The sequence below is a fragment of the Anopheles cruzii genome, chromosome 2, assembly GCF_943734635.1.
Source record: "Anopheles cruzii chromosome 2, idAnoCruzAS_RS32_06, whole genome shotgun sequence".
In the NCBI taxonomy this organism is placed as follows: Eukaryota; Metazoa; Arthropoda; class Insecta; order Diptera; family Culicidae; genus Anopheles; species Anopheles cruzii.
The window spans coordinates 36,338,205-36,362,777 of record NC_069144.1 but is presented as its reverse complement, the minus strand read 5'-3'; the positions used below and the strand labels follow the sequence as shown (position 1 = coordinate 36,362,777).

Here is a 24,573-nt window from a genome sequence, read left to right as displayed (position 1 = left end):
ATTTTTACCTCTTTTTGTGTCAACTAGGCTCCGCTGCCCATTGTTATACTAATAATAAATAAATACAGGGTGAGTCAAAAAAACTGCAACAAACTTCAGACTGCTGTCATTTCTAAACCTCTCGTCCGACAGCTGTCAGATTTATACCAGTGACAGTTCATTTATTGTTTATAAGCGTGCAAAAGCATTTTGGTGGGAATTTTACAGAAAAAAAGTTATTCGTGATGGAACTCAACCGTAACAGTATGATTTCATTATATTTGGCTGGAAAACCACAAGTGGCTATCTTTAGAGCCCTCCAGCATTTAAATGTTAATAAATCTTTTGTGTCTCGTACCATCGCTCGTTACAGTGATACTGGTAGCGTAGCCTGACGTCAAGGAAGTGGACGAAAAAAAACAGCAACATCACCAGAAATGGTTCGAAAAGTGAAGAAGCGACTTCATCGAAATCGTGTCGCAGTGGCCGAAAAATGGCTCGTGCGCTGAACATATCGCAGTATGCCATTCGGCAAATATTGCAAAATGAGCTTGAACTAAAGCCATTGAAGTTCCAAAAAGTGCAAGATCTTACCGATGCACAAAAAAAAGTTACACTCGAAAGAGCCAAAGACTTGCTTCGCTTGGCCGCAAGTGGTGAACTGGCAATTTGGTTTTCTCCGATGAGAAACCATTCGTTATCCAGCAGTTTGTAAACAAATAAAATGATCGTGTTTACTTGCCAGAGAGGTCAGCTGAAAATTTACACCTTCGGTTGGCCACCAGAACTCAAGCGCCGGCCATGGTGGGGGTGTGGGCCGCCATAACAGCCGATGGTCGCTATCCGCTCGTATTAATCGACCGTGGCGTCAAAATAAATGCCGAATATTATCGCAAAATATTCTGAAGAGTGTATTGGAGCCTAGGACACGCAAACATTTCGGTCGCAGACCTTGGACATTCCAACAGGACTCAGCACCATCGCACTCAGCACGCGCCACCCAAGAATGGTTAAAAAATGAGGTTCCTCGCTTCATTTCCACCGCACAATGGGTACCAAAATCTCCGGATGCCAATCCGTTGGACTATTGTGCCTGGGGTATTTTAGAAAGCAAGGTTTGAACTAAAAAATACCAAACTTTCGATCACCTCAAGCAAACGCTTCGCCGAGAATGGGACAAAATACCGCAGAGCCACTTGCGGGCAGCGTGTAACGGTTTCATTGGCCGTTTGAAGGCCATAATTCGTGCCAAAGGTGGCCAATTCGAACAAACCTAATTTGTTCTAAAATTTTATGAAATTTCCGACATTTTTTGCTTTCATTCAATAAAATTGAATCAAAAATGAAAAAAATATGGCGTTTTACTTTGTTGCAGTTTTTTTCACCCTGTAAATAAATAAATAAATAAATAAACATCTTCAAAGCGATTGAATAAAGGATGGAAAATTTCAATACCTTTGAGCGTCGCTTTAATACAAACATCGACAAAAATATGTTGCGTTAAAATTAGTTCCAAATGTGAAAAATAAAAGTTAGAGTAAACGAAACCCCATTTGGGTGACAATACTGGGTCATCTGCCAATAAATGTCTTACGACTGCGAAGGGAACGATGCTCTGCTGTCGTCCAGCCAGAGGCCGGTGACTCACCAACCCTCACCATGGCCCATAATTCAATGACTCATAATGATGATTGTAATTCAGAACTTCCTTCAGAACGCACCATCCGCACCCTGTCACACCAAACGTCCCCCCAGCCGTCCCCAGGACTAACGACATAAAATGGGGTTCTCGCGTCACTCCGCCAGCTGGCCCCGAATAGGGCCACCATCATGAAAGTATTTCGGAACAGATTAACATAAAATTATCCCAAAACGATGTGGTTTAAAGTTTGTTTCAATTTTTCTGCTTCTTCACAGAGCGAGCGACACATTTCAAGCGACGACGACGACGAAATGTGCCTCAACAATTATACCAATCGGTAACCGGTCCAGCTTGCCGATGCAAATTTTGCTCGATAATCTTTGGGGCGCCTAAACGCGGCGAAACGCATGAAAGCAAAACAAAATCAGATCATATTTTGCTGCTCGCCGTTCAATTTACGGTCCACCTGCACCGGTCCGGGGCCATCCATTTTCGGTCGCCCCGGGAGAAAAGCCCAGCTGCTGCTGCTGCTGTCCTGCCCGAAACTTGTTTTGGCCCGCTCCAATCTCATTATCGCACCCAGCATGTGCTACCGGTTTCTGGTCATTTTGTGCTGGCCGGACTTTGAGTACCCTTAACCGGCAGCGTCTTAAAGATGCCGGTTCGATCCCGGTTTTTTTTTTGGAGTTCGGGTTCGGGGCGACTGTTTATCTCTAATGAAAAAAGATGGACCATAAATTCGTCGTCCTCGGCCAGGATCACCGGTAGCGGAATGGTTTTCCTTTCGGCCTGGGTCCGCTCACCATTTGTCGTTAAATTCTGGGAGCCCTGCAAAAATGGGACTGCAAAATTGAATCAGCACCGTGTTCGGGCGATAAACCGACCGACGCTGTGGAGCCCGTTGCCACTTCGGCACAGGTTCGTGCGCCAGCACGATCGTGCCAGCCACCACCCCATGCCGGGGGGGCCGTGAAGAAAACATACAGAGGACAGCGTGGCCGATTTGCTGTATTTGCAGCCATAAATCTCTACCCCTTTTGCAGGGTGTTTGGTGAGGTGCAATAAAATCCATCATTACCTGCATTACCCGCACCGACGAGCATCCGAACGAGCGAAGGTGGCGTGGCGCCAAGGGACCGTGTTGACGCTGCCAGGAGCCCGCCGAACCTGGGAACCGTGCAGATTCATTTTTAATTCTAACGTCACGTCGCCGGGCCGGGAAAGATTTGTTCGCTTCGCTTGTCACGCGAAATGCACAGCAAATTACATGCACCCTTTTTGGTCCTGCCGTGGCCGTGCATTGTGCGCCCGTTTTTGGGCGTTCGGGAAACGGATCCCCGAACGGAAAGCTTCGGGAGAAAGCAACTGAAGCGAGCCAATTGGTGGGGATGCAGCAGCATACTTCAGACATTAAATCGGGCTGCGGTGCGCTACGGAGGTGTTTGCCAATCAAGAAAACTAACTTCGTGCCGGTGAGCAGGCGACCGAATAACGAACCGCGACTTGAGCTGACCTCATTTACGCGCTCTAATGTTAATTTTATTTTATTCTTCCCGGTTCCCGGTGGTTTTTTTTTTATTTATTCGGAAATGGTTTCCGGAAAACGGTGGGTCGGGCGCTCGCAACCCGGAACTCGGGGCACGTATCGAACATTTGTCTCCTTCTACGGTACGCCTTGGTAGCCAGCAAATTATTCGCTTAAGTGCAGCGCTATACTGCAGATTCGCTCGCTCGCTTCGTTTCCCATCGCGTTTTTTGTGCTGGCCCGGGAAACTCCTCACCACCCCAGCCGAACGGTGCATCGCCTTGAAAGTCCTTTATTTTATTCGGATCCTCGCGAAGGGCTGCACTTTTGGGGCGATCAAAGAAAAAAAACGAGCGAAACTCGACGCTATCGGAAACTCTGGCTACGGATTTTCGGGGCTCCGCTTTCGGCTCCGCTTTTGGCGTTGCATTACACGGCGGCGGCGGCGGTGTGCATGTGTTGGCGCTGGCGAAAATGGAAGTGTAAATTTGATTTTTCCATTTCTTCAGGAAGCTCCGCGACCGGGTGGGGGCGAAGGGATTTGATTGATTCCCGACCCGTCCGGAGCCGGGTAACAAGAGGGTTTTGTAACGGTCGTTCGAACATTGCATTTAAACGAATTCTCGGTGAGCAAAAGAAAAAAAACCCAACCCAAAGACAAAAAGGAAATAGAAAGAGTGAGGCAGCGGTAGAGAGAAAAAGACATCGGGCAAACTTTCTCCAGTTTGCCATGCTCGGATGTTGTTTGCCAAACAAGCCAGGCCCCTGGGGCCAGGACTCCCCCCCCCGGGGGGCAGATGCAACTTGTAGGAGCGCCTCGTAGACAAACGGAAACCCCTAATGCCAATATGTTTCTGCCGTTCGGGCAAAGTTGGTTCGAATTTCCTCCCCGCGAACAGAGAGTTCGCACTAAGGCGGCAGTAAAAAAAAGGCGATCCGACGACGGTACTTTCTACCTTAAAGCTGCTTTCGTCTTTTAACTATCGACAAAGATTAAATTTGAAAGCTGTTTGAACTGGTGATTCGTTAACTCGCACTCGAAGGCTGGTCAAACAATGAGGCCAAGTCGCATTGAACCTGATTGGCCTTATGTTTTTTTCAATTGCATATTTTGAGAAGCTGAATATTACGCTGGGGCCAAAAGAAAACCATTGTTTTTGCATGAAATTTGAAACATTATTTAAGAAGGTTTCCACTAATGCCTCTCGTATCGTAGAAGTCTTGGTCCTTATTGGGGAAAAACTCTAGAAATGTCTTTTCACAGTCTTCTCTGGGTCACAACTTCAAATCACTCAAAAAGTTTTACAATAAGAAAAAAGTGGTAATCTTTTGGTCCGGATTATATAGTTGATCGATTAAAGTCTGCCAGCCAAGCTCTCGGAGGTTCTGGCGACTCACTTCCGACGTGGCCTTGTGTTGTTCTGATGGTACTTAACGCCTCTTCTGTTTCTGGTCAATCGTTAGCTTCAATCGGTGCAATTGTTGGCAGTTGAGATATGAATTTAGTGTTTTGCCAGACGGAAGCAACTCATACTAAATTATTCCTTTCAAGTCCCACCAAATACAAATACACAGTATAACTTTCCAGGTCGTTAGTCCTGGTTTGACCACCATTTGAGATGCTTTACAAGGCTTGATGTTAATTGCTGCTGCACCCAAACATCAAGCTTGTTTTTGAATCCAGCTTTGTGCAAATGGTTTTATACGGTTTTTTGTAATGTTTAAAGTTGGTTCTTTATTAGACAAAAATGCTTGATTACATGAGAGTACATAGATATTCCACATCGGGATTGCAGCTATTTGATAAGTCCAAGGTCTCGAAATGGTGAAATGAAAATGTTTCGATTTAAATCTGTTTAAATTATATGTTATGCCACGTGGCATTGAGTCATTTTTTCTTACTTAACTACTTAACTACAACTTACAACTATTCAGCATCAAAAGCTTCAGATAATTAGCTCTTGAATTGTCGGATAGATGAAATTATTGCATCTTTTGATTAGGGCTTCTTTTAGTTTGTTAATTACAAACGATAGTCTTTGCGCGCCAGGAAGCTTTAGGACATGATTCGTTGGTGTTTTCCAGTATAAATTAAGGATCATTTCGAGAGTTTTATTCTGTCTGATTTGTATTGACTGGAAGTTAGTTTTGGAGCATTTTGCCCACAGAGTTAAACTGTTTTATGGTCATCGTCTGGAGGTTAAAGATCGTTTGTGGGAGATGCGACGATTACTAAAATGTCAATTATCTTCGATTGCTCCTATGGTTTTTAAACAAATATTTTTATCAAACAAATAGCATACTGCAAACGTAATTTTTTAGTGTGAAATTCACCTTTACAACGAGCATAAACCTAAAATTGTTTGAACGATACTTTCCGAAATATCGATCACTACAATCATTTACCGAGAAAATAATGGATTCCAGCCTAAAATTTTACTCAGCTCGGATAAAAATACAACTTTGCGAATGATTGCCGATTCAAAGCGAGCAAATAAAGTTTTGAAATTTCCGATTAAAAGTAGTAATTAAAGATTAATGAATCACCTTTAAATAATTGGTCAAATGATTCATAACAATGAGACTCCTTTAAATAATTATTATCATGGCCATATTATCAGGCTCTAGGTTTAAACAACATAATCACCACGACGCATCCGTTCCACATCTAGGAAAGGATCGACACGCCGCTCGGTCTTATCCATCGCGCGGCACCCCGCGGATGTTACTTGCCAACGTCTTCATTGCAACGGTTGGTTGCGAAAGTCAAGAAAACCAGCAAACGAAGGTGTCCCACCTTCGCCGAAAGAAAGCAATCTTCGTAAACGATTCCTTCCTGCTGGGCGCACGCACGCACCGTTTCCGGCCGCAAGGAGCGAAAAGCGCGAAAAATGCCACAAAAAGGGCGGCCGAAATAAAATACCCCAAGACCAGTGGGGGGGCTCCCCAGTTGCCCAGGAACTGCGGTAAACGGTAGACGCAATTATCGCTTATCGTGTTCCGTTTGCGGTGGCGACGTGTATCAATCAAAACCTGTCGATGTGCGTTCGAGCCTCGGGAATATTGGTGGCCCACTGGCGGAACCGCGGCGCGCGCATGATTGATGGATCCCGGATGGAACTCCCGGAACGGGAAAACATGGCCGCCGAGTCACGCGGGGAAGGACGCAGGGGCCACCAGGGACCGACCACCGGAACCTGTTATTGGTTGCGGTCTCGGCCAGGGACCTATTTGCCCGGGATTACCGTGCTTCCATCGGATCTGGGAGTCACCCTGTGACGGTGTGGAGCTCGCGATGATTGAAGAGTTTGGTAATTATTTTCAGTTAGAAATTCACTAATCATCGTTACGCGAGAAGCCAAATATTTTCACCAAACCTCAGCCACCTCAGGTTTGATTTACGGCCATCGTAATGTAACGTTTCCCATGTGACGCTAACGAAACTGTCCTTTTTTATGAAATTAAACCATCGATTGAGACTTCTCTTTAAAGAATGAACCCCGGCGCCTGGTTTTCTCATTCCTACTGCAGTCTCGTTAATAATCACTTACTTCGGGCGTCCCTTCAGCATTAATTTCGCATCGTACGGTCAAACGTGCCCCGAAGACGGTCGCCGGCGGGTCGCCGAAAGCATGCTTGGCAGCGAACCCGGCCAAACGAAAGGACTCGAAGAAGTTGAAAAATAAAAAAGGCCCAAACGAGGCTGCTGCAGTGAGCGGCCAACGAAGCAACAACAACAACCAGCAGCAGCAGAAGGCTGCAGAGAAATAAATAATAAAAAGGCGAGACCCTTGCTAGGTTGCCGATGCTGGCCGGGGGGGGGTCCGCTTTTATGGGCCGCTTCACTCCGCGCCGACGGACGGGGTCCTGCTGCGCGGTCCTGTCACCGCAGCAGCATCGGCTATGGGGAGAGTATTAACGCAAGACGACTACGGGCGGCCGACGGTGCTCGGGGGCAGCATAAGAAAAAGCGCACACACACACACACACGCGGCCGGCCACTGACCGCCCGCCGGCTCCCAATCATCATCATCGACCGGTGACAGATGTTCGACCGACACCCCTGATCGGGCTCCTCTGCGGTGGCCGCCCCTGTTCGTGGTGGCAAATTTCGGGTTTCGTCTCCGTTTTGGAGCCCGTTTTTCGCCCTTCATTTTAATCGTTATGATGGTCTCCAGTGCTCAAGTGTGGCAACATGTGGGATACGGAGGCCATCGATGAGCATCGTAACGGTACAGCCAGCGTTTGGTCCTTTTTTGGGTTGCTGTCTTACTTTTTATTACAATATTACGGGGTTTACGATGATGACAAATCGATTTTCCAAACAATTAAGTGCAGTCCGACGAAGGGGCTGCAACATTAGAAAGGTGTCCGTCGAATTGGCTCTTGACTTTTGAAAACGAAAAAATCGGTTCAAGCATCACGATTAAACTGCCACGTTGATAAAAACGTTCCCGGATCGTCGTGTGGCGTTCCTAGCCCTCGGCGCTTCTAGCGCCTTATTTTTTCGTTGCTCAACTGTCCTGGCACTTCCTCAAACATTTGGCGACATTTACTTTTTTATTTATTTAGTTATTGATTTTTTATTACAAGAAGTGACGAAAAATGGTTATACGTACGAACGAGAGCTAGTAACGGGTCATTATGTAGGGTAAGGGACGACCGCTCATCAATTTTGAGTTCCAGGTTGGGTCGTCATCTTGTTGTCAAGATCCTTAATTATCAATATCTTAAGTTTTATAATGTGGTAGGCAATCAGGTAGTAAAAGCATGCCAATTAAGACAATTAGACGGATTACGTCGGATTAGACGGATCATTGCCGAACAGCAGAAACAAGAGCGGACCGAAAGTGCTTTCTTGGGGAACGCTGTAGACATATTTGAACACAAAGGACAAGGTCTGATAAACCCTACCACGATTGACACGATGTGCAAGGTAAAAGGTGAACCAACTTACAAGCAATAAACGGACACCCAATTTGGCCGGTTTTGAGGTCAATAACGGATGTGAAACTCTCTCAATTGCTGCCTTGAAATTAGTATAAATCTCATCAACCGGCAGACCTTTGTCAAAGATAGAGTAGCAACCATTCAGGAAGATTAGAAGGTTTGTCGATACGTGGTAGAAGCTTGCAGAGACGTGGTACGAAGCTTGCATCTCTGACCAGCAATTACTACTTACTACAAAGCATAGAAATGCCGCGGAAGTTTTCAATGCATTCCCCAACTGCCTTTCTAATGAATGGGAAGCATGCAAGATTCCATCCACAAAGATGGGAATGTCCCAAGGACGACAATGATATCCGTTATTTTATCATCAGTTGCGAAAGTTACGTTAACTTAAGTAGACGTGTCTCTGAGCGTGTTGACGATTGTTGACGAGAATGGATTTGAATAATCAACAATGAGTAAACTTGTGGTTTAAACGATATCAATGGTTCGCCAACCTTTCAAAGGTTGAGAAAGTGTTTCCACAACGGTTCCTTGAAGAAAACACAAGAAATAGCTGCAACAAATTACATTAAAAAAACCAAACCGAAACTGCATCGTTTCTAACCGAAAAAGAAAGCTTTGCTCACGGTTTTCATGGATTACCACAGTGTGGTGCGTGATGAATTCTTGCGAAGGACAGTGAGACTATTCACAAGGAGTACTATTTGGGTATGTTGAAACGTTTGCGTGAACCAATCCGCCAAAGACACAAGAATTTGTGGGCGAACAACTCGTGGATCTTGCCCCTCGATAATGCACCATCGCACAATCCTATCATTAACCACGAGTTTTCGACGAAAAACATCACGAATACAATCCAACAACCACCGAGTTCACCTGATTTGAACCCCGTGCCGATTTCTATCTGTTTAATCGAGTAAAAAAAACCCTGAAAAAAACTCGTCGGAGCTGCTTGAGAAGATAATGTAAAAATCGCAGATGGGCCTAAGGGAGATACCAAACATAGAGTTTCAAAAAGGTTTTGAGGAACGGACCAAACGTCGGGAAAAATGCGTTGCAGTCCATGGAGACTAATTAGTCACTACACAGATATCATCTATTTTTTAAAAAACTTCCACGAGCTGTTTGATCAAAATGGTATTTTCACTGTAAAATGTTTATACATTTCGCGTTAATCAAGGCAAAGTAATAAGAAGGACCCTACTAGCGTTCACTGTTCGGCCAGAACCGATTCCGAAAGCATTATAATGTCATTATATTCTTCACTGGTTGCCACAAAAAATTGCGCTAGAAATTAAATTAGCAAAACACATTATGTTTTGTAACTAAATTTGCCGATTCCATCATTGAAGCGCCATAAATTCCAGGTCGGACAAGCCAAGACTTGGGCGAAGTAACACGATCAATTTGCACCTCTACCTGCGCCATAATGCTTTACCGAATTCGATCCTGCACAAGGTGCCAAGGGAAACCCTACAAGGTTACACGGCGCGTTCGTCAAAGACCCTTCGAGCGGTCGCGTGGCTGTCGGTCCCAGTCCTTTAATCGGTCCCTTCGTTTTTTTTTTTTTTTCAAGCGGAATTTCCCATCTGCTACGCACGCTTTTGTTCGGCCGCCCTCTTTCGAGGGCATCTGGTCCACGTGGTGGATGGTAAAAGGGCGATTGAAATTATTCACCGAATTAGGTTTCAGCTTGTGCAGCGCCTTTTTCCTTGAGTCATTTGAAGGGAGTTTGAAGCAGCGCAGCGCAGAAGGTTCCACACGGCAGCCGCCTGTGCCTTTTGTGTTTTTTTTTTTCGTTCGGCCGGGTTGTTTTGGGTCGGGCAATTCCAATGCTGTAGCGAATTCGCCTCCACACGAACCGACCGCGAGGACCTGCCAACGCAGCGCAACGCGAAAGCCTTGCATCCGGCTCCGGTTCTCCGTGGAAATGCAACCGGCAATAGAGGAACACCTGAAGGTCCTGAAGGTGAAAAGAGGAGGAACGGGTTGCCGATCCACGGCTGACGTTGAGACGGTTCAAGATAGCGCCCAGAGCCAGGATTACTAATTCAATTCGCACGCCGCACATTGCTGGGCACAGCAAATTAGTTTGATTTCGGTTCCGTGCCGCTGCTGTTCCTCCGCCACACTCCTCCGAGAGTGCACACTTGGGTCGATTTCATTTATCACACGCAGCAGGCCGGGTGCAGGGTGCCTTCTCAAGTCATGCGGGACAGGAACTGCCACTCCAACCCGGACAACTTGACGGTGTCGAGGACCATCTCCGCCGCGGCAGTTGATAGCGTGTTGTTTTTGTGTTTTTTTCTTCGCTTTCCTTGCGCCTTTTCAAAGGGGCGCTCCAGACGGTACACCTGCGTCCCTGAACCCGTTCCTCCCCCCCCCCCGGCGGTGCCGTTTTTGTTTAGTCTGTTCCTTCCTTCCTTCGCCCCATTGTCGGGAGTCGGGAAGTTGGTTTTAAATAGGGGCGTTCGCTGGTGGCCGCCGGGGGGTTCGTGAAGAGTCCGGACCAGTGAACGTGCTGGAAATTAATCGGACGAAGGGTGAAAACCCAACGGAAAAGTAGTGCGTCCCATCGTCTGCCTCTGGGTCTCTAATTGCACGCCACGTGCGGCAGGTGCCGTATGGGTCGGGGCACTCACCCATTCGTCGTGTGTGCGTGCGGTGCTGGCGTGCATTTCCGGTTGTCCTCGAAACTCCCGGCTTGAGTGATGCGCTCCCGCGGTTTCGGTCGGTCGCTGCTGATGAATGGTGTCTCGCCGGGGTAACCCGTTTGCCTGGAAATCAACTGAAGAAACATGGGAGCCCCACTCGGCCGAAGGGACCCTAGGACCAATGTGAATCTTTGTGCCTAATCTGGGTCTTCTACTCGGGCCCTATCAGTCGTATGTTGTTGTTTTTTTTTGCTGTTACCATTATTCAATCATTCTATTTTGTGTCGAATTTGTGTAAATCCAAAAGCCTCTTTATCATTCGCGATAATTTACGACGCCTAATAAATAAAGCCGCCACCACCACTCTAACTCTCGGAACACGCTTGTAAAATGCCACGTGCGTTTCGTTGATCCTGGCGCCGCCGCTGGAAACATCGAAAACATCGCATCGCGAGTCTCTGTTGTAGTTCATCCTTCTTATGCTCGCTCTCTTACGCTATCCTTCGCTTATGTTTTCGGTCGCTTCTCGGTGCGTCGGCAGCACGAACAACAGAGAGAGAAAGAGGGCGAGCGAGAGAGCGACAAAAATGGGTGAGAATCGAGAGAGAATGAACCACCGAAGTAGGAGCTTATAAAAGCTATCTCCCGCTGCCGGAATTCACTCAGTACCGATTTGGATACTCGCCGGTTAAGGATATTTCGGTTCGCGCTGTCCGTACGCGGAGCAACGGTTCACAGGACGTGACCTACACACAGGACCACAGAAAGAACGGGTGGCCAAAAGTTAGCGAACTTTTGGGACAAATTATTGACTACCGAGAGCATCTTCGTGCGTTCGCCTCGCCCGGCTCCCGACGGTAATTATAATTGACAGCAATGTCCCGGTCCCCGTAGTTTGACGAAGAAAGCGTTAAGCCAATTATGCAGTGCGTGTGTGTGTGTGTGCTGACATTACGTTGTTGCGTTTACGAGTAACCCGAAAATATGGTGTTAAGACGACGAAATCGGTTAAGACTGTAAGCGAAACAGGATCTACACACACATAAAAACCAAGCGCCATAGTGAACGTCGTTCAACGTCGAGGTTGCTTCGCGGTGTTTGGTGTTTTCGGTGCAAATTAAATATTTATCAATCGAGTTTTCGGGAAACTAAGTGCGCGCCCGCGTTGCTGGCGCGTGAACGGAACGGAACGATACCGACTGAACAGAAGGACCGGCGACCGGTGACGGTGCAAAGAAAAGTGGCGGCAAACAAACAGTACTGACATGCTGCGAAGTGCGGGGCGGCCACCGAGGCAAAAACTTTCGCCACGGTCGGCCACTTCCGACCGTGCTCGGCGCCCGACGCCGAGCCACTCTCTGTTTGCCGAGTAATGGGGCCGCGATGTTTCGCGATGTTGAAGACGGCAGAAAAACAACGCCAGTTTACCCGCGTGTGGCCAGAACTTCCACTTTAGCCGTGTGCATGCAGGAGTTAGTGCGCTAAGATTCGTTCGGCTTCTTAACGCACATCTGTTGAATTAATTTAGTGAGTTTGGCCGCGAACTTTATTAGCCCTCGGCAGTGTGATCGAGTTCGTCGCTTACGCGATCGCTCAAGTCGCCCGGCTGGCTGGTTGCGATCATCGCGGTCAATTGCGGTCAAAGCTGCCGAGACGCGAGAGGTCAATTTGTGGAACCGCCGCACGCAAACGGACAAATGAATCGGAAAAACTGTCGGTGTTTCGAAAAAAAAACCGCTTTGATGCTAATTGAAAATTTATCGCCTAGCATTTGTTTTTTCCCGTCGCTCAAAATGGCTCATTTTGGAATGTCCCGGAATGTGTTTATATTTGTTTTGCCGCGGGTGGCACGCGTTTTTCCGCACACTTTTTGGGTGAGTTTTCCCGGCCCGAGACAAAAAAAACACAGCCACCAGACGGAAACAGTCAACCGGAACAGTGGCCGGGGTGGTGAAAACATAACTATCGGGCGGGCGAGCGCACGTCCCTCGCAGCCGGATGTGTGCGATGCTCCAAATCACACTCCCCGAGCCCCGCACGGAGCTCTCACGTAGTCCCGGAGCGAGCGTGACACGGGCACGACCGAGTGATTATTTTAATTTTATTGCAATCCTTTCATCGGGTTGTGTTATTTTTTCCCTCCTCCCGTTTTTGGTTGGGTGAGTGTCCTTTTTCGGATCCGTTTTTCGGGGCTTCCGATCCGATCACAGGGCCCAATTTTGGGACCGTGGAGTGCACTTTTCGCCGCACTAAGCCCTTCGGCCGGTCGGAAGGATCGATAATATTGTTTCGAGCCCGTCGAGCACTTCGCGCACCGAATGCGCGTGTGTCCTTGCTCCAGGGGGGGCTGGATTCCCGCACGGCCGTGTTGATTTTATTGCACCGAAGGGCGCGCGCGGTGTTCGGGCACCATAAATAAAAAGACAACACAGCGACAGCGTGACGGGTCCGTGTCCCGAAATTAGCTGAGTGCGTGTAGCGCAGGACACTTTCGCAGGACACATTACAGCACACCGCACACCAACGCGCTGTGTGGTGGCTCCACTTTTGGCGATGCTTCTCACGATCCTAAAACCATATTTTTCACCTCTCGTGCCAGGGTGCGCTCGTGTGCGCACGTATGTGTATGTGTGTGTGTGTGTGTCAGAAGGCTGCAGGATAACGCTCCCGCTAGATAACCAGACGGGTGAGTGAGTGAAAATTGGTGAAGAGAAATAACAAACCCCACCGACCGACCGACGGACGGTGGATGCAGCGCGCCAGGATGCAGGGCGTTTGATCGGTGGATAAAACGCTCCGGCACGTCCCCTGCAGGTGTGCGTCTGTGCTGCGCTGCGCTGCTGTGTATGTGTGTGTGCTTGACGTGTGTACGTGGCAAGGGTACCGATGGTCCCGGGTCGGGCTTGGTGTGCAGTGCCGTGCCGTGTTTGAGTTGGCTGCATAGTGGAGCCCGGCGCACCAAAGGATAACAGGTTGCCGAGCCACACGGGGCACCGAGCCGAGTAACGGGCGTCCTGGTGCCGGTGCAGTGGCAGCGGCAGTGTAACGGCGCGCGTAAAGCATCATCGTTCCCAAGTAGCCCAAGGAGGATTATAGTCGCGCCTGTGTTTGTGTTCGTTTCGGTGTTGTGTTTGAATATTGTTTCGACCCCACGAGTGGGTCATTGAAGCGACGTGTGTGTGGGTGTGTGTGTGGCGTGTGCGGGTGTAGCAGAGGGTGGTGAACAGGCACACGGGCAACATGTGGTGTAAATGCGATAAAATGGTGAATTTATTCGTGCACGCGATCATCTTCGTTGGGCTGGTGTCACGCTCCCTCACAAGTGCACTCAGCAGTAGCCCCGGGATAAACAGGCCAGCCCCGGCAACGGTGGCCCCCGAGGAGGCGAGAGACGATGGCGAGAACCGGGCGGACAGCGAGCGCTTCGAGGCGCTGGCGGTCGACGATCAGGTGCGACTGCTGTCGAAGCAGCTGAACGCCTTGACGTACCAGCGGCGCGAAGACTACAAGATGCTCGAGAACAGCCTCAAGAAGTATGTGCGGAAGAATGCGGCCGAGATTACCGACGCCCAGCTCCGGGAGGAGCTGGACCAACTACGGTAGGTAGCCTTGTGGCTTTTTCCGGCCCGGCCGGACTTTGGACTGGCAACTTTTCTCCGCAGGAATACTTTAATTGCTATCTGGTGGCCAGTTCCCTGCCAGAGAAAGGCTCCATAGCTGAGTTTCGTGTAGCGTGTTCGAAGTGGAAGGCTTTCAATTTGCGAAGTTCTTCATTGTAAAGTTATCGACCACGGAAACAGGACCTCAACTACGTGTTTATTAAGTGACGGAATGTAACCTACAGTGGATGGCGAAATTAACCTTAGCTCATGAACATTAAAAAATATGTGAAAATATGAGTACATCTTCTATTTAAATGCCGCTTTTGAGACGTTGAATATTAGATTGAGGTTCTAGGACTAAAATGTGGGCGATAAAATGGCATTTAGATGTAATCTAGTAGACTGGTGCGGCCATTTGTGGTCATAGGTCAATTTGAGCACTGCGAAATTAACCTTAGTTTCATTTGGAAGCTTGAAGTTTTTATTTTTCACACCAATTTCTTTCGTTTTGCTCGGTAATAAAGCAACTAGTTTACATTTTTTAAATTTACGAGCAATAACAACATAATATTTTACATGTTTGATATTCAAAATGCAGAATTAAAGCTGAGAAACGCATGGTGAAGAATTCACAAGACATTATGCTGTTTCTCAGCTTGAAATATGGTAGAAACCTCTAATATCCCAAGTTAACCAATTAATATCGTAAATTCGTTTTTAATTTGACTATTAGTGGTTAAAATAATAGGGATATTGCACGTATTTTCGACAAAAGCGAGCAAGCAATCGGCAGCAATAATCAAGCTGTATGAAAATGAGGGTCATATTCATCATATTAAAGTTTGTGGCCGCAAGAAATCAACACAAAAACGATTTGATAAACGTATACTGAATATCTCCTCCACAAACCATTTACAATCCGCATAAAATATTGGCCAAAAACGAAAATCAGAAGGTACACAGCTCCCTTCCGTGCATATCATTCGACGTAGCCTATAGCATGTAGACAAATCTGGCCTTGTTTTCAACAAAATTCCGCACCTAACATTGGCCAATCCAAAAAAAAACAGAACGGTATTTTACTATCTGTATATGAAATTTTCTGCTATATGCGGCCTAACTCGTCATTAAAAAACAAATTACAACGGCATTAAGTTCCAGGGAGGCATCATTTACATGAAACTTACAAGTTGTTGACCATTCCTGGTCATGCTGACTCGAAAACTGGTCAAAAATCGACGAAAGAAAAATCATTCAAGAAGGAACAAGTCTTATAGGTGAAGATTTCCCCGCACCACAGGATAGTGCGGCAATCCACAAGCCAAAAGTGGTCATGCAGTATCTCGTGGATGATGATAACAAAGTTTTAGGATATTAACATCTTTGTCCAGACCATCCAACCACTGAAAACATGTGGTTATTCATGAGCTTTAGAGTATGTGTAAAGATCCCACTCAATTTAACAGAATTACCTAAATTAATCGGACCAATCTATACCAAAACAATACATGAGGACTGTAGAAAAGGCCACATAACAAAACCAGGGTGTTTGGCTACACTGCCTGGGCGGAATGGTAGGTATTGCGAATACTAAGGTTATTTTCGCCGAAGAGAAATTTGGCTTGTTCCAAATATGTTCGACCAAAATTTTTCTCTTGTATCAATCATCCCTAAATACACCAAAACTATCATTTACACATCTTATTTAATGTTTTTGATTGACTTTTTAATGACTAAAGCAAATTTTTCATCCTCGTATTTTCAAAAATCTTTTGTGTTCTTGAACTAAGGTTAATTTCGCCATCCACTGTATAAGAAAGGTCACACAGGACTCGAAGGCCTGCACACTATTTTCGTAACTTCTTTGCAATTTTAATACACAACCTGGCTGGCTGGCCAGACGTTCGTCTGACCGTAGACCGCAAAAAAGACCCCCCGAAGCTTGAGGTTTCAATGTAACGAGTCAATCAATTAGGGCTTCCGGGCATCAACCGCGAAAGGATCGCCGATGCGTTAAAAAGTAAACTCGAAAGTCCCCAAAAACCGATTCTCCGGGACCGTGGTTTGATAAATGATGCTCGAGCCGGTCCGTTTTACGGGTGACGTGCACCCGGGGGGGGACCCCACCCTACGGAGGACTGTAACAGATTTTTATTAAAAGCCAATCATAATTGGATGATCGGAACGTGCGGTTGCGTGCTGTTGACCCGAGGTCAGTCAACAAACCTGGGTGCTGCTGGGGGGGTGCTTCCGGACGATTCAAGGTGGGGTTCTGGTTTCTGTTTTGCGTTGACCCGTAAAATTTCAAACTAGTCCGGAAAGAATTCGGTGAGAGCCCTCCCGAGTCCTTTTTGCCCTAATTAATGGTTTCGTAACTAATGCTTCTCTGGTCCTGGGACTCATTCGGCCGGGAAGCAGTATCCGACCCAGCCGGGAGACCGGGAGAGTGCCTTTTGCGCCGTGTGTATCCTTTGATGAAGGTTACGATCCTTTCGGTTTGATTAATGAGAAAGTATTTGCTGCCGGAACAGAAAGCGGAACCTGTCTGCGAGTTGTCTTCCACTGCTTCGATAAAGCAAGAAAAACAAACGCCAGCCTGCCGACTGTGCCCCCGATGGCCTCCGATTGCCGGGTGAAGTAATCCCTCCTTTCGGACGGACGCTGCCGAGAAGCGGAGCTTTGCTGACCAGAGTTTCTCGGCGCATTAGGCAGCGGCATCCGATCGGCTAAATCGGCTTTCCGGTCCGGTCAGACACCGGCCAAACGAACCGAACGGTGGAAGGCTCTTCCGGTGGAGGCCACACCAAGACACAGCGGCGAAAGGACCGTGATGTCGCGCGGCAAAAAGGTTAACTCTAATCGATGGTACATTTGTATCCATTAGAAACAAATTGCTGGCACCGGTCGTATCAATTCATTTCGCTGCCGTCCCAGGATGGGGCCCCCGGAAGTTTGTCCTCGCCCCGGAGTCCACGCCGGAGACAAACCGAATCGCTTGGGCGAGCCACTGTGTGCTGTGTGGGCTGGTAAGCCAGATTCCTTAGATCGGCTCGGCAATCAATGGTCATGCGTTGACCCGGGGCATGGATTTCGGGGAACGGCTTCCGGCACACGATAAGCCCGCTCTTAAACTTACACCCTGCCCGTCGGGCCGGACCTCGGGCCGGACCTCGGGCACAAGAGCCCGGTGCCCGAGATAAGCGACACGGCTTCCGACACCGATTGGATGTTTAAATTGTATCAATTGTTTCCGGATTCATTCTGGCGGCGGCGGAAGTGTTGGGCCAAGCTGTGGTGACATCGGAAGTGTATCGATTGCTTCCGATGGGTCTTACCGAGCGCATTGCTTTGGTGCGAATGGGGCCTGCTTCTGGGTAATTCTTTGCATTCGGATTATCCAGCGATTGCGTTTGTTGGCCCAATGTTCATAACCCTTCTGGTGTCTGGTTGGGGTGTTCATTGGACAAACTGGTTGACGTGGGTGACTTGAAACATTTCCGACCTAGCAAAGGCGACGCATAACAGAAGGATGCAAATTAATTCGGTCTTTGGCATTTTTCAACTGTTTGTGGCTCGTCCAACGCGCGAACAGCATCCTTAAGTTTAAATTTTGATGTTTAAATTGACAAACAAACTTTTTTTAATGTTCATAACCTTTGCTGTCTTTCCCACTTGATTCGGTGGTCCTTTACCTCCAATCAGTGAACTTTAGCGATGTTTTCACCGATAGTTGCAGAACTTGGACATTCCGAACGATCAACCAAGTTTTTACGACCAAGTCTAAATTTAACTACAAAAATTGCATAGTAATAAATGATATCCCCAGCTAAACCTAAAACGTATAAACAGACCTCAATTCATTTATTTATTTACTTATTTATTTATTTATTCATTTATTAAGCATAATGTAATGAGCAACAAAAAAGTGCGCATCAAAAGGAAAAGAAATAAATACCACTTTTGCACTGGTGTCAAAGAGAGCGCAAGATGTCAAACGCCTCTGATTTAGAGGACGAATACCAAGCCAAAGACAACGTACATTATACCAAGGAAGATTATTGAAATAGTACCAACCCGTCCTAGCTAAGGCAACTCTTGTAAGCCTTCTAACAGACTCAATAGCGTGATCCCAGCATTGAGCCTGTGGGTTCCACACCACACAAGCGTGCTCAAGAATTGGACGGACTAGAGCACAGTATAGAGTCTTCAGACACATGAGATCAGTGAATTCTTTAGACATTCGTAAATTCAAATCCTAACACTCTAAGAGGTCTGCTAATTATCTCCTGATAATGGATCATAAAATTAAGCTTAGAATCTAAAACAACACCTAGGTCTCGCACCGCGTCAATTCTAGGGATAATAGTACTATTCATCTTATACGAATATAGTAACGGCACTTTCTTGCGCGAGAACGATGTCACATTACACTTGTTTACATTGACGGAAATTCCATTGCATATACACCAACGTTCAAAAATAACTATAAGCTCCTGAAGGATTTTGCAATCCGAAATGCTATCAATAGGCAAAACCAGTTTAAGATCATCAGCATACAAAAGATGACAGACAGGGAGCAGAGCAGAACTAACGTCATTAAGGAATATAATAATCAGTAACGTACCAAGATTACTTCCCTGAGGCACACCGGATACGTAAAGAATATTCAACGACACCTCGACACTTGATTCTTTTTCCATTTTCACAAACACACTGACATGAACACATTCAAACGATTGTTTGCCAAAAACGGCGCGTCCAAATTGGATGCAATTTTGACGAGTAACTGTCAGAAGATTGACAATCAAATTCACTAACTTCCACCTACTGGTTTGCCGCCATCTTCATGCTCGGAGGCCGGAAACATACCAAGTCACCCGCGTATTATGATGGAAAGCAGCTTAGTGGCCTGACGTTAAAAAATAACTCAATCCCCCAGGCCAGGAAATCCGGCGCACTTAACGGCAGCCGCCGTTTTGTTGCCGCTGTCAAATTTATCGGACAAATTCGCCCGAAATAAAAAGCGGCAATCAATGTGGATTAAAATACTGCGACGCGCCAATGATCCTGGCGCGCGCGTGCCTTATAAAAAGGACCCGCCAACGACCCACCAGTCGGCGCCGGCTGCAAAACACATAAACACGGCAAATGGCGGCGGCGGCCGGCAATGTGTCAATCGGATGGGTGGGAATTGAAATAAAACAGACGACAACCGAAATGAAACTAAATGTCGTGTGCTGCGCTCGGTTCGGCTTACGGGGCACGGGGCTCAATAAAGTGGGCCCAATTTGGCCCGCTTTCCACGTGGACACTGATTACGGGCGTGTGCCGTTTTCCCATCGGAATCCTGACACCTAAAGCGCCCTTTCGATGATTGAATATCGATTGTTTCGTGCAGCGACTCCGGGCATTGTCCGGGCCGGCAGACACAAGCACGCCGGGGTTTTTCCAGTAGCTGACAGAGTTCTGCGAGTTCGGAACATTTCGGAGCGTTTGAAGTAACGCCGCCCAGGCGTCACCAGGAATGGAAACATTTTAAGCAGACATCATTAAATTGGTCCGCCTACCCGCCCGCCCGAACGTTGTGCGAGTTCGCGGAAAGCCTGATATGAAGTTGTGGAATGAATTCATTTTCGTCGAAGCCTCCCGGTGCCTCTGAGTGATGGAATGGTAATCCGTCTTGTCTGTCGTTTTCGTCCTCAGCGCTTAAACAGCGCGCTTCACTCAATATCGTAAATCTGTCGCCTGTGTCGGAGTCTCGACGTCACTTTAACCCATCGGCCCGGACCCGGCCGATCCTTGCTGACATGCGAATACATTTATCATTCACCTGGTGACCCCGAGCGCTAACCCGAGCCGGTGAGCCGCTCGGCGACGAGGACGGCTAAAAGCTGGCTCGGGTCCTTCTAGTAGCGCGGCAGCAACAGCGACGCGCAACAAAAAACCTATCAAAGCTCAAAGCCCAAGAATTCCACCAACGAAACGTCGCTTGGTCGTGACGGTCGGTGTATGTGTGTGTGTGAGTGGCTTTTTTCCCGCTCCTAGCGGCCGTCCGGTTTTATGCTTCTGGCGACTACGCGGGTCTTCGCGGTCCAGCGGCTTCCTCGGCACAGGACCTCGTTTGCCAATCAGCTCTAACGACCAATCGTGCCGAATGGGGCCGCAGCGCTGCTAAAGAAAAAGGAACGGAAACCCGCCCGCCAACAGCCGCCGATGGATGTCCTTGCGTGCGCGGTAATGCCACTTGACGCCACTCGCCGCCAGAGTGCCCCACGGTTTGGGCTTTTGGGTAACGAGCTTTTAAGCCACCTTGACGTCCCATCGGCCGGAAACGGGCCCGAAACCCGGAGCGGGACTTTTATGTTGCCCCCCGGTCGGGCACGACGACGCAAGGCTGGCTATGATCGATGGCTGGCTGGCTGTGGCTCCTTCGAAGCCTGCGGGACTCGCTCGCTCGTCTTGCCAAATCACCACCCGAAACGCACCGCCCGACTGCGTGTGTTCGGACCCATTCCGTTCCGGGGGAGCCAGTAAAAGAACTTACTACGGGCTTGGGCTTGACTTTCGGGTGACATCCTTCGGCGGCTCGGGATTACGTTTTGCGGAAGTTGCTCGCGGTGCGTGGTTTCGCGTGGTGTGACGGCCGACAGTTCGCACCCGTGTTGCTTCCCAGGGAAAACGGGCATCCTCGTGTGTGTGTGTGTGTTCCCCTTTTGGCAGTGTGAGGAAATAAATTCTGATTAAAAACTTCACACACGCAGTCGCGGTCGTCAAAACGGGGCGAGACGAGGCCCGAGCCGTGTGCAGGATTCGGTGATCCGGAAACTTAAACAAACAGCAACTTTACGTTCGCCGTGTGCCGTGTGGTGGTAATGGAAATTTATGCGTTACCTTCCGGGTTGACGGCTCACTTTTTTCGCCAATCGCTTGATTTACGCATCCGGTTAAGGAGGTTGGATTTTGTGTTGCGATTTTTTCTCTCAAAACAATGTCACACACAATTTCATTCCAAAACATCCTGAAAATGTGGTGTGTTAAAGTTTGAAGTGGACTTTAAACATCGCAAGCCATCTGTAAGTTTAGCTTATTAATGGCTAGAGCGTCGACCCAGGTTCCTTTTAACAATTCTTTTATTCTCTTATCAATTTCCTTCCTTGGCCAACACTTTTATTTCGTCTTCTCTCTCCGGTTCTCCATTTGCAACTGCCTCCTATCCGTTTATACCGCTCTCATCGGGTCCAAACCTCTCTAATCGGTCCTGTCACTACCTGTCACTCGCATGCATATTATAACTATCACTCGCATGCAAACTTTCACGCAACACCATCGTTTAACGATTCATTTGCGGCATCGCGTAATTCCTTATATTAAATTAGAGGCCAAGAAAAGAACTCAGCAAGGAGCCACGATTTAATGAAGGGATATTTTCTCGAGTCGTTGAGACAATTCATTTAAGGTAAAAGTCAACAAAAGCGTTGTGCGGTTGAGCATAATGGATTGGAAAATTAAATTCAAACATCAGGTTGGGCAAAAGAATTCCATTATTTTCTCAATAAATGGCTGCAGTGATCGATACCTCGTAAACAATGGAAGTAAACAAAGAGACATTTTAAAGTTTTTGGATTATATAGGAGAAAGTGGCAACCAGGCAACTGAAGTGTGAATGGTGTTTAAGGCCCGTCTACACGCTACGATATATCTGAACGATGCCTTGTTTCAGACCAATCGTAACGATATATCGTAACGTGTAGACAGCAAAATAGTACCAATTTGCTTGTATACGACCATAGTTTCAGATAAAAAAAATCTAATGCGCCGAGCATCAATTTCGGTCCATTGGATCCAACCTCCATACATGTGTGCGTGTGCAGACGGTGGATAGACATGTGTGCGTGTATTGATGGCGGTTTGGCATGTTGTTTTGAATGTTTTAAAGCAAAAGTTTGAAGTGAGAACAATGGCTTCACTTAAAAACCCATTTCCTCGACCACTCGGACTGATAAGTACTCTTGGCACGTTCTATTTTTTATTTTAAACCGAAACGCACAATGGCAAGACAGACCAATACAGTGTTACTTCCATGGCTGTGATTGCAAATCGAAACTATGCATCGTGGCGTGTAGACGCTCCACCTTGGCTACGATATATCGTCACGATTAATCTGAAACAAGGCATCGTTCAGATATATCGTAGCGTGTAGACGGGCCTTTAAACTGCCGATACTGTTAAATAATGCAGATAATGTTAAAGAAGCCAAAGCCGAAATAATCGAAGTTGACCGACCGAATATTAGTATTTGATGGGACTTGAAGGGAATAGTTATTATTAGCTGCTTCCGTATGGTAAAACACTAAATTCTAATCTTTACTGTCAACAACTGGAAAGTTTCAAGCTATCGATTGACTAGAAATTTCCAGCATTGGAAAATAAAAGAGGTGTTGTGCCCGCATCCTGTTTATCATATTTGCCACAGTTTGTACATGACGACACATTTTGAATAAAGCTTTATATTTAACGCAAAAATAATTATTTTCTTTCTCCTAAACCTAATTTTATTCAAATCTTTAATCAACATAGAAATAATAATTTATAAAAGAAAATCCTGTTTAAATATGTTTTCATGGAACGCAAATTTGGAATGAATTTATAAACCGTGTTCAACCAGCCACAATACGTCTTGCGAACCAATCCTCAGCATGTGGCTCACGCTCGCGCGATTGGATTTCTGGGACCATCCACCCTAGACCTCATAATTACGAAAGTCAACCATCATTTAAAATAATATTGTAGTGTCCCTGGACTGATTGAACCATTAGTGCCATAGTGTGGGATGCATCGGAAGCTTCCCATTAAGCTGGCCAGCAATTTGATTAACAAACTAACTTGCTCGGCCCCTGACGTTCGCCGTTATCCTTCGAAACGACGCCATCGGCTTCGGCCAACTCCTGCAGCTCGATGTACAATTTCCCACACAGACCGAGGGAGAAAAAAGAAACCGAAACTCGCCGTGGGGTCAATCGTTGCCGACGTTCTCATGATGCTTTGCATTTTAATTAACTCATCAAACATGGAAAACCCCCGGCGGGAGAAAATCCCAACTAGCGAGACTCCCTCTTATGCTCCGCCGTTTTCCCGTTGCTAGAGTCAGAGCTTTTTTTTTCCCCGTTTGGGGTCGTCCCACATACGCCACGCGTCGCTGCTGGCTTCCCCGTTTTCAGCTAACCCGAGCATCAATAAAGCGCCCCCGTCCCGTGCGCCTGGCAAACTCTTCCTTGCCATTTTTTTGTTGGCTGTCCCACGTGTCCGCGCCTCGGGGAGCATAGCAAGGGGCCCGTAAAAGTAAGACAGCATTCCGGCGGACGGGGCCGCGGTGGGACTTTAATAAAAGAGCGGCGCACCGGAAGCCGGAGCCGGCAGCATAACTTCACGTATTATGCGTGAAAGCAGAAAACTCGCCATCGTCGTCGTCGTCGTCGTCGACGTCGACGTCGTGTGCCAATTTTGTAACGGCCAGGAATGTCAATCGCCTGCCAGAGGGTCCTTGAAGGTTGCGTGGTTGCGTACGGCGCGGCCCGCCTCTTTGAAGCTCCGGAGTGGGGCTGCAGATGTGCTGCAAACTTTCTTCGTAACTGGCCGCTGGCTCCCCGGAGGCCAGTAAGCCATTCCGGAAGCGCCAACCTCATGCCTTAGTCCGAAGGACGAAGGACGTCAACCACTCGTTGACCTCCGCAGGTGGCTTCACCTGCCTGCTGCTGTAAGGGACAAAAACAACCGAATCATGTTCCCCGGTACTCAGTTACGAAATGGTGACCACCCCGTTGACCCCCCTCCGCCCGGGCGTCTTGGTCGTGTCTTGGCGATGTTTTATGATCGAACTAGCAGATCCCGGCGCGCGTTGCCACGCCTCATTTCATCCTCATTTCTTGATTATCCGACGTTTCAAAGGACTTCCTGGTGACGTATCCGATCAGCTTCCCTTTGCATTTCCCGTTACTTCTACTTTTCAGACGACCGGGCTTCCCGGTGACATATTTGTTCAGGTTCCCTTTCCACCTCCCGTTACTCTGTTCCGAATGATAGGGCTTCCCGGTGATGTATCCGATTGGCTTTCCTTCCCACTTAACGTTGGATACATGGCAAAACTCGCACCAGCTAAATTTGACTCAAACTGTTTGAACACTTTTCGAATTTTGCTGAAATTTACCCTAATTTTGTATG

The 24,573-nt window shown here is 47.5% G+C and overlaps 1 protein-coding gene across 1 annotated transcript in view; it reads left to right on the top strand.

The window, feature by feature from the left end:
• Positions 1 to 14,014: 14,014 nt before the first annotated feature.
• Positions 14,015 to 24,573, top strand: part of LOC128278977 (protein scabrous-like) — a 50,508-nt gene continuing 39,949 nt past the window's right edge. The window contains exon 1 of the mRNA XM_053017700.1: positions 14,015 to 14,352. Coding sequence (XP_052873660.1) covers positions 14,015 to 14,352 — 338 coding nt within the window. The remainder of the gene's footprint in view (positions 14,353 to 24,573) is intronic.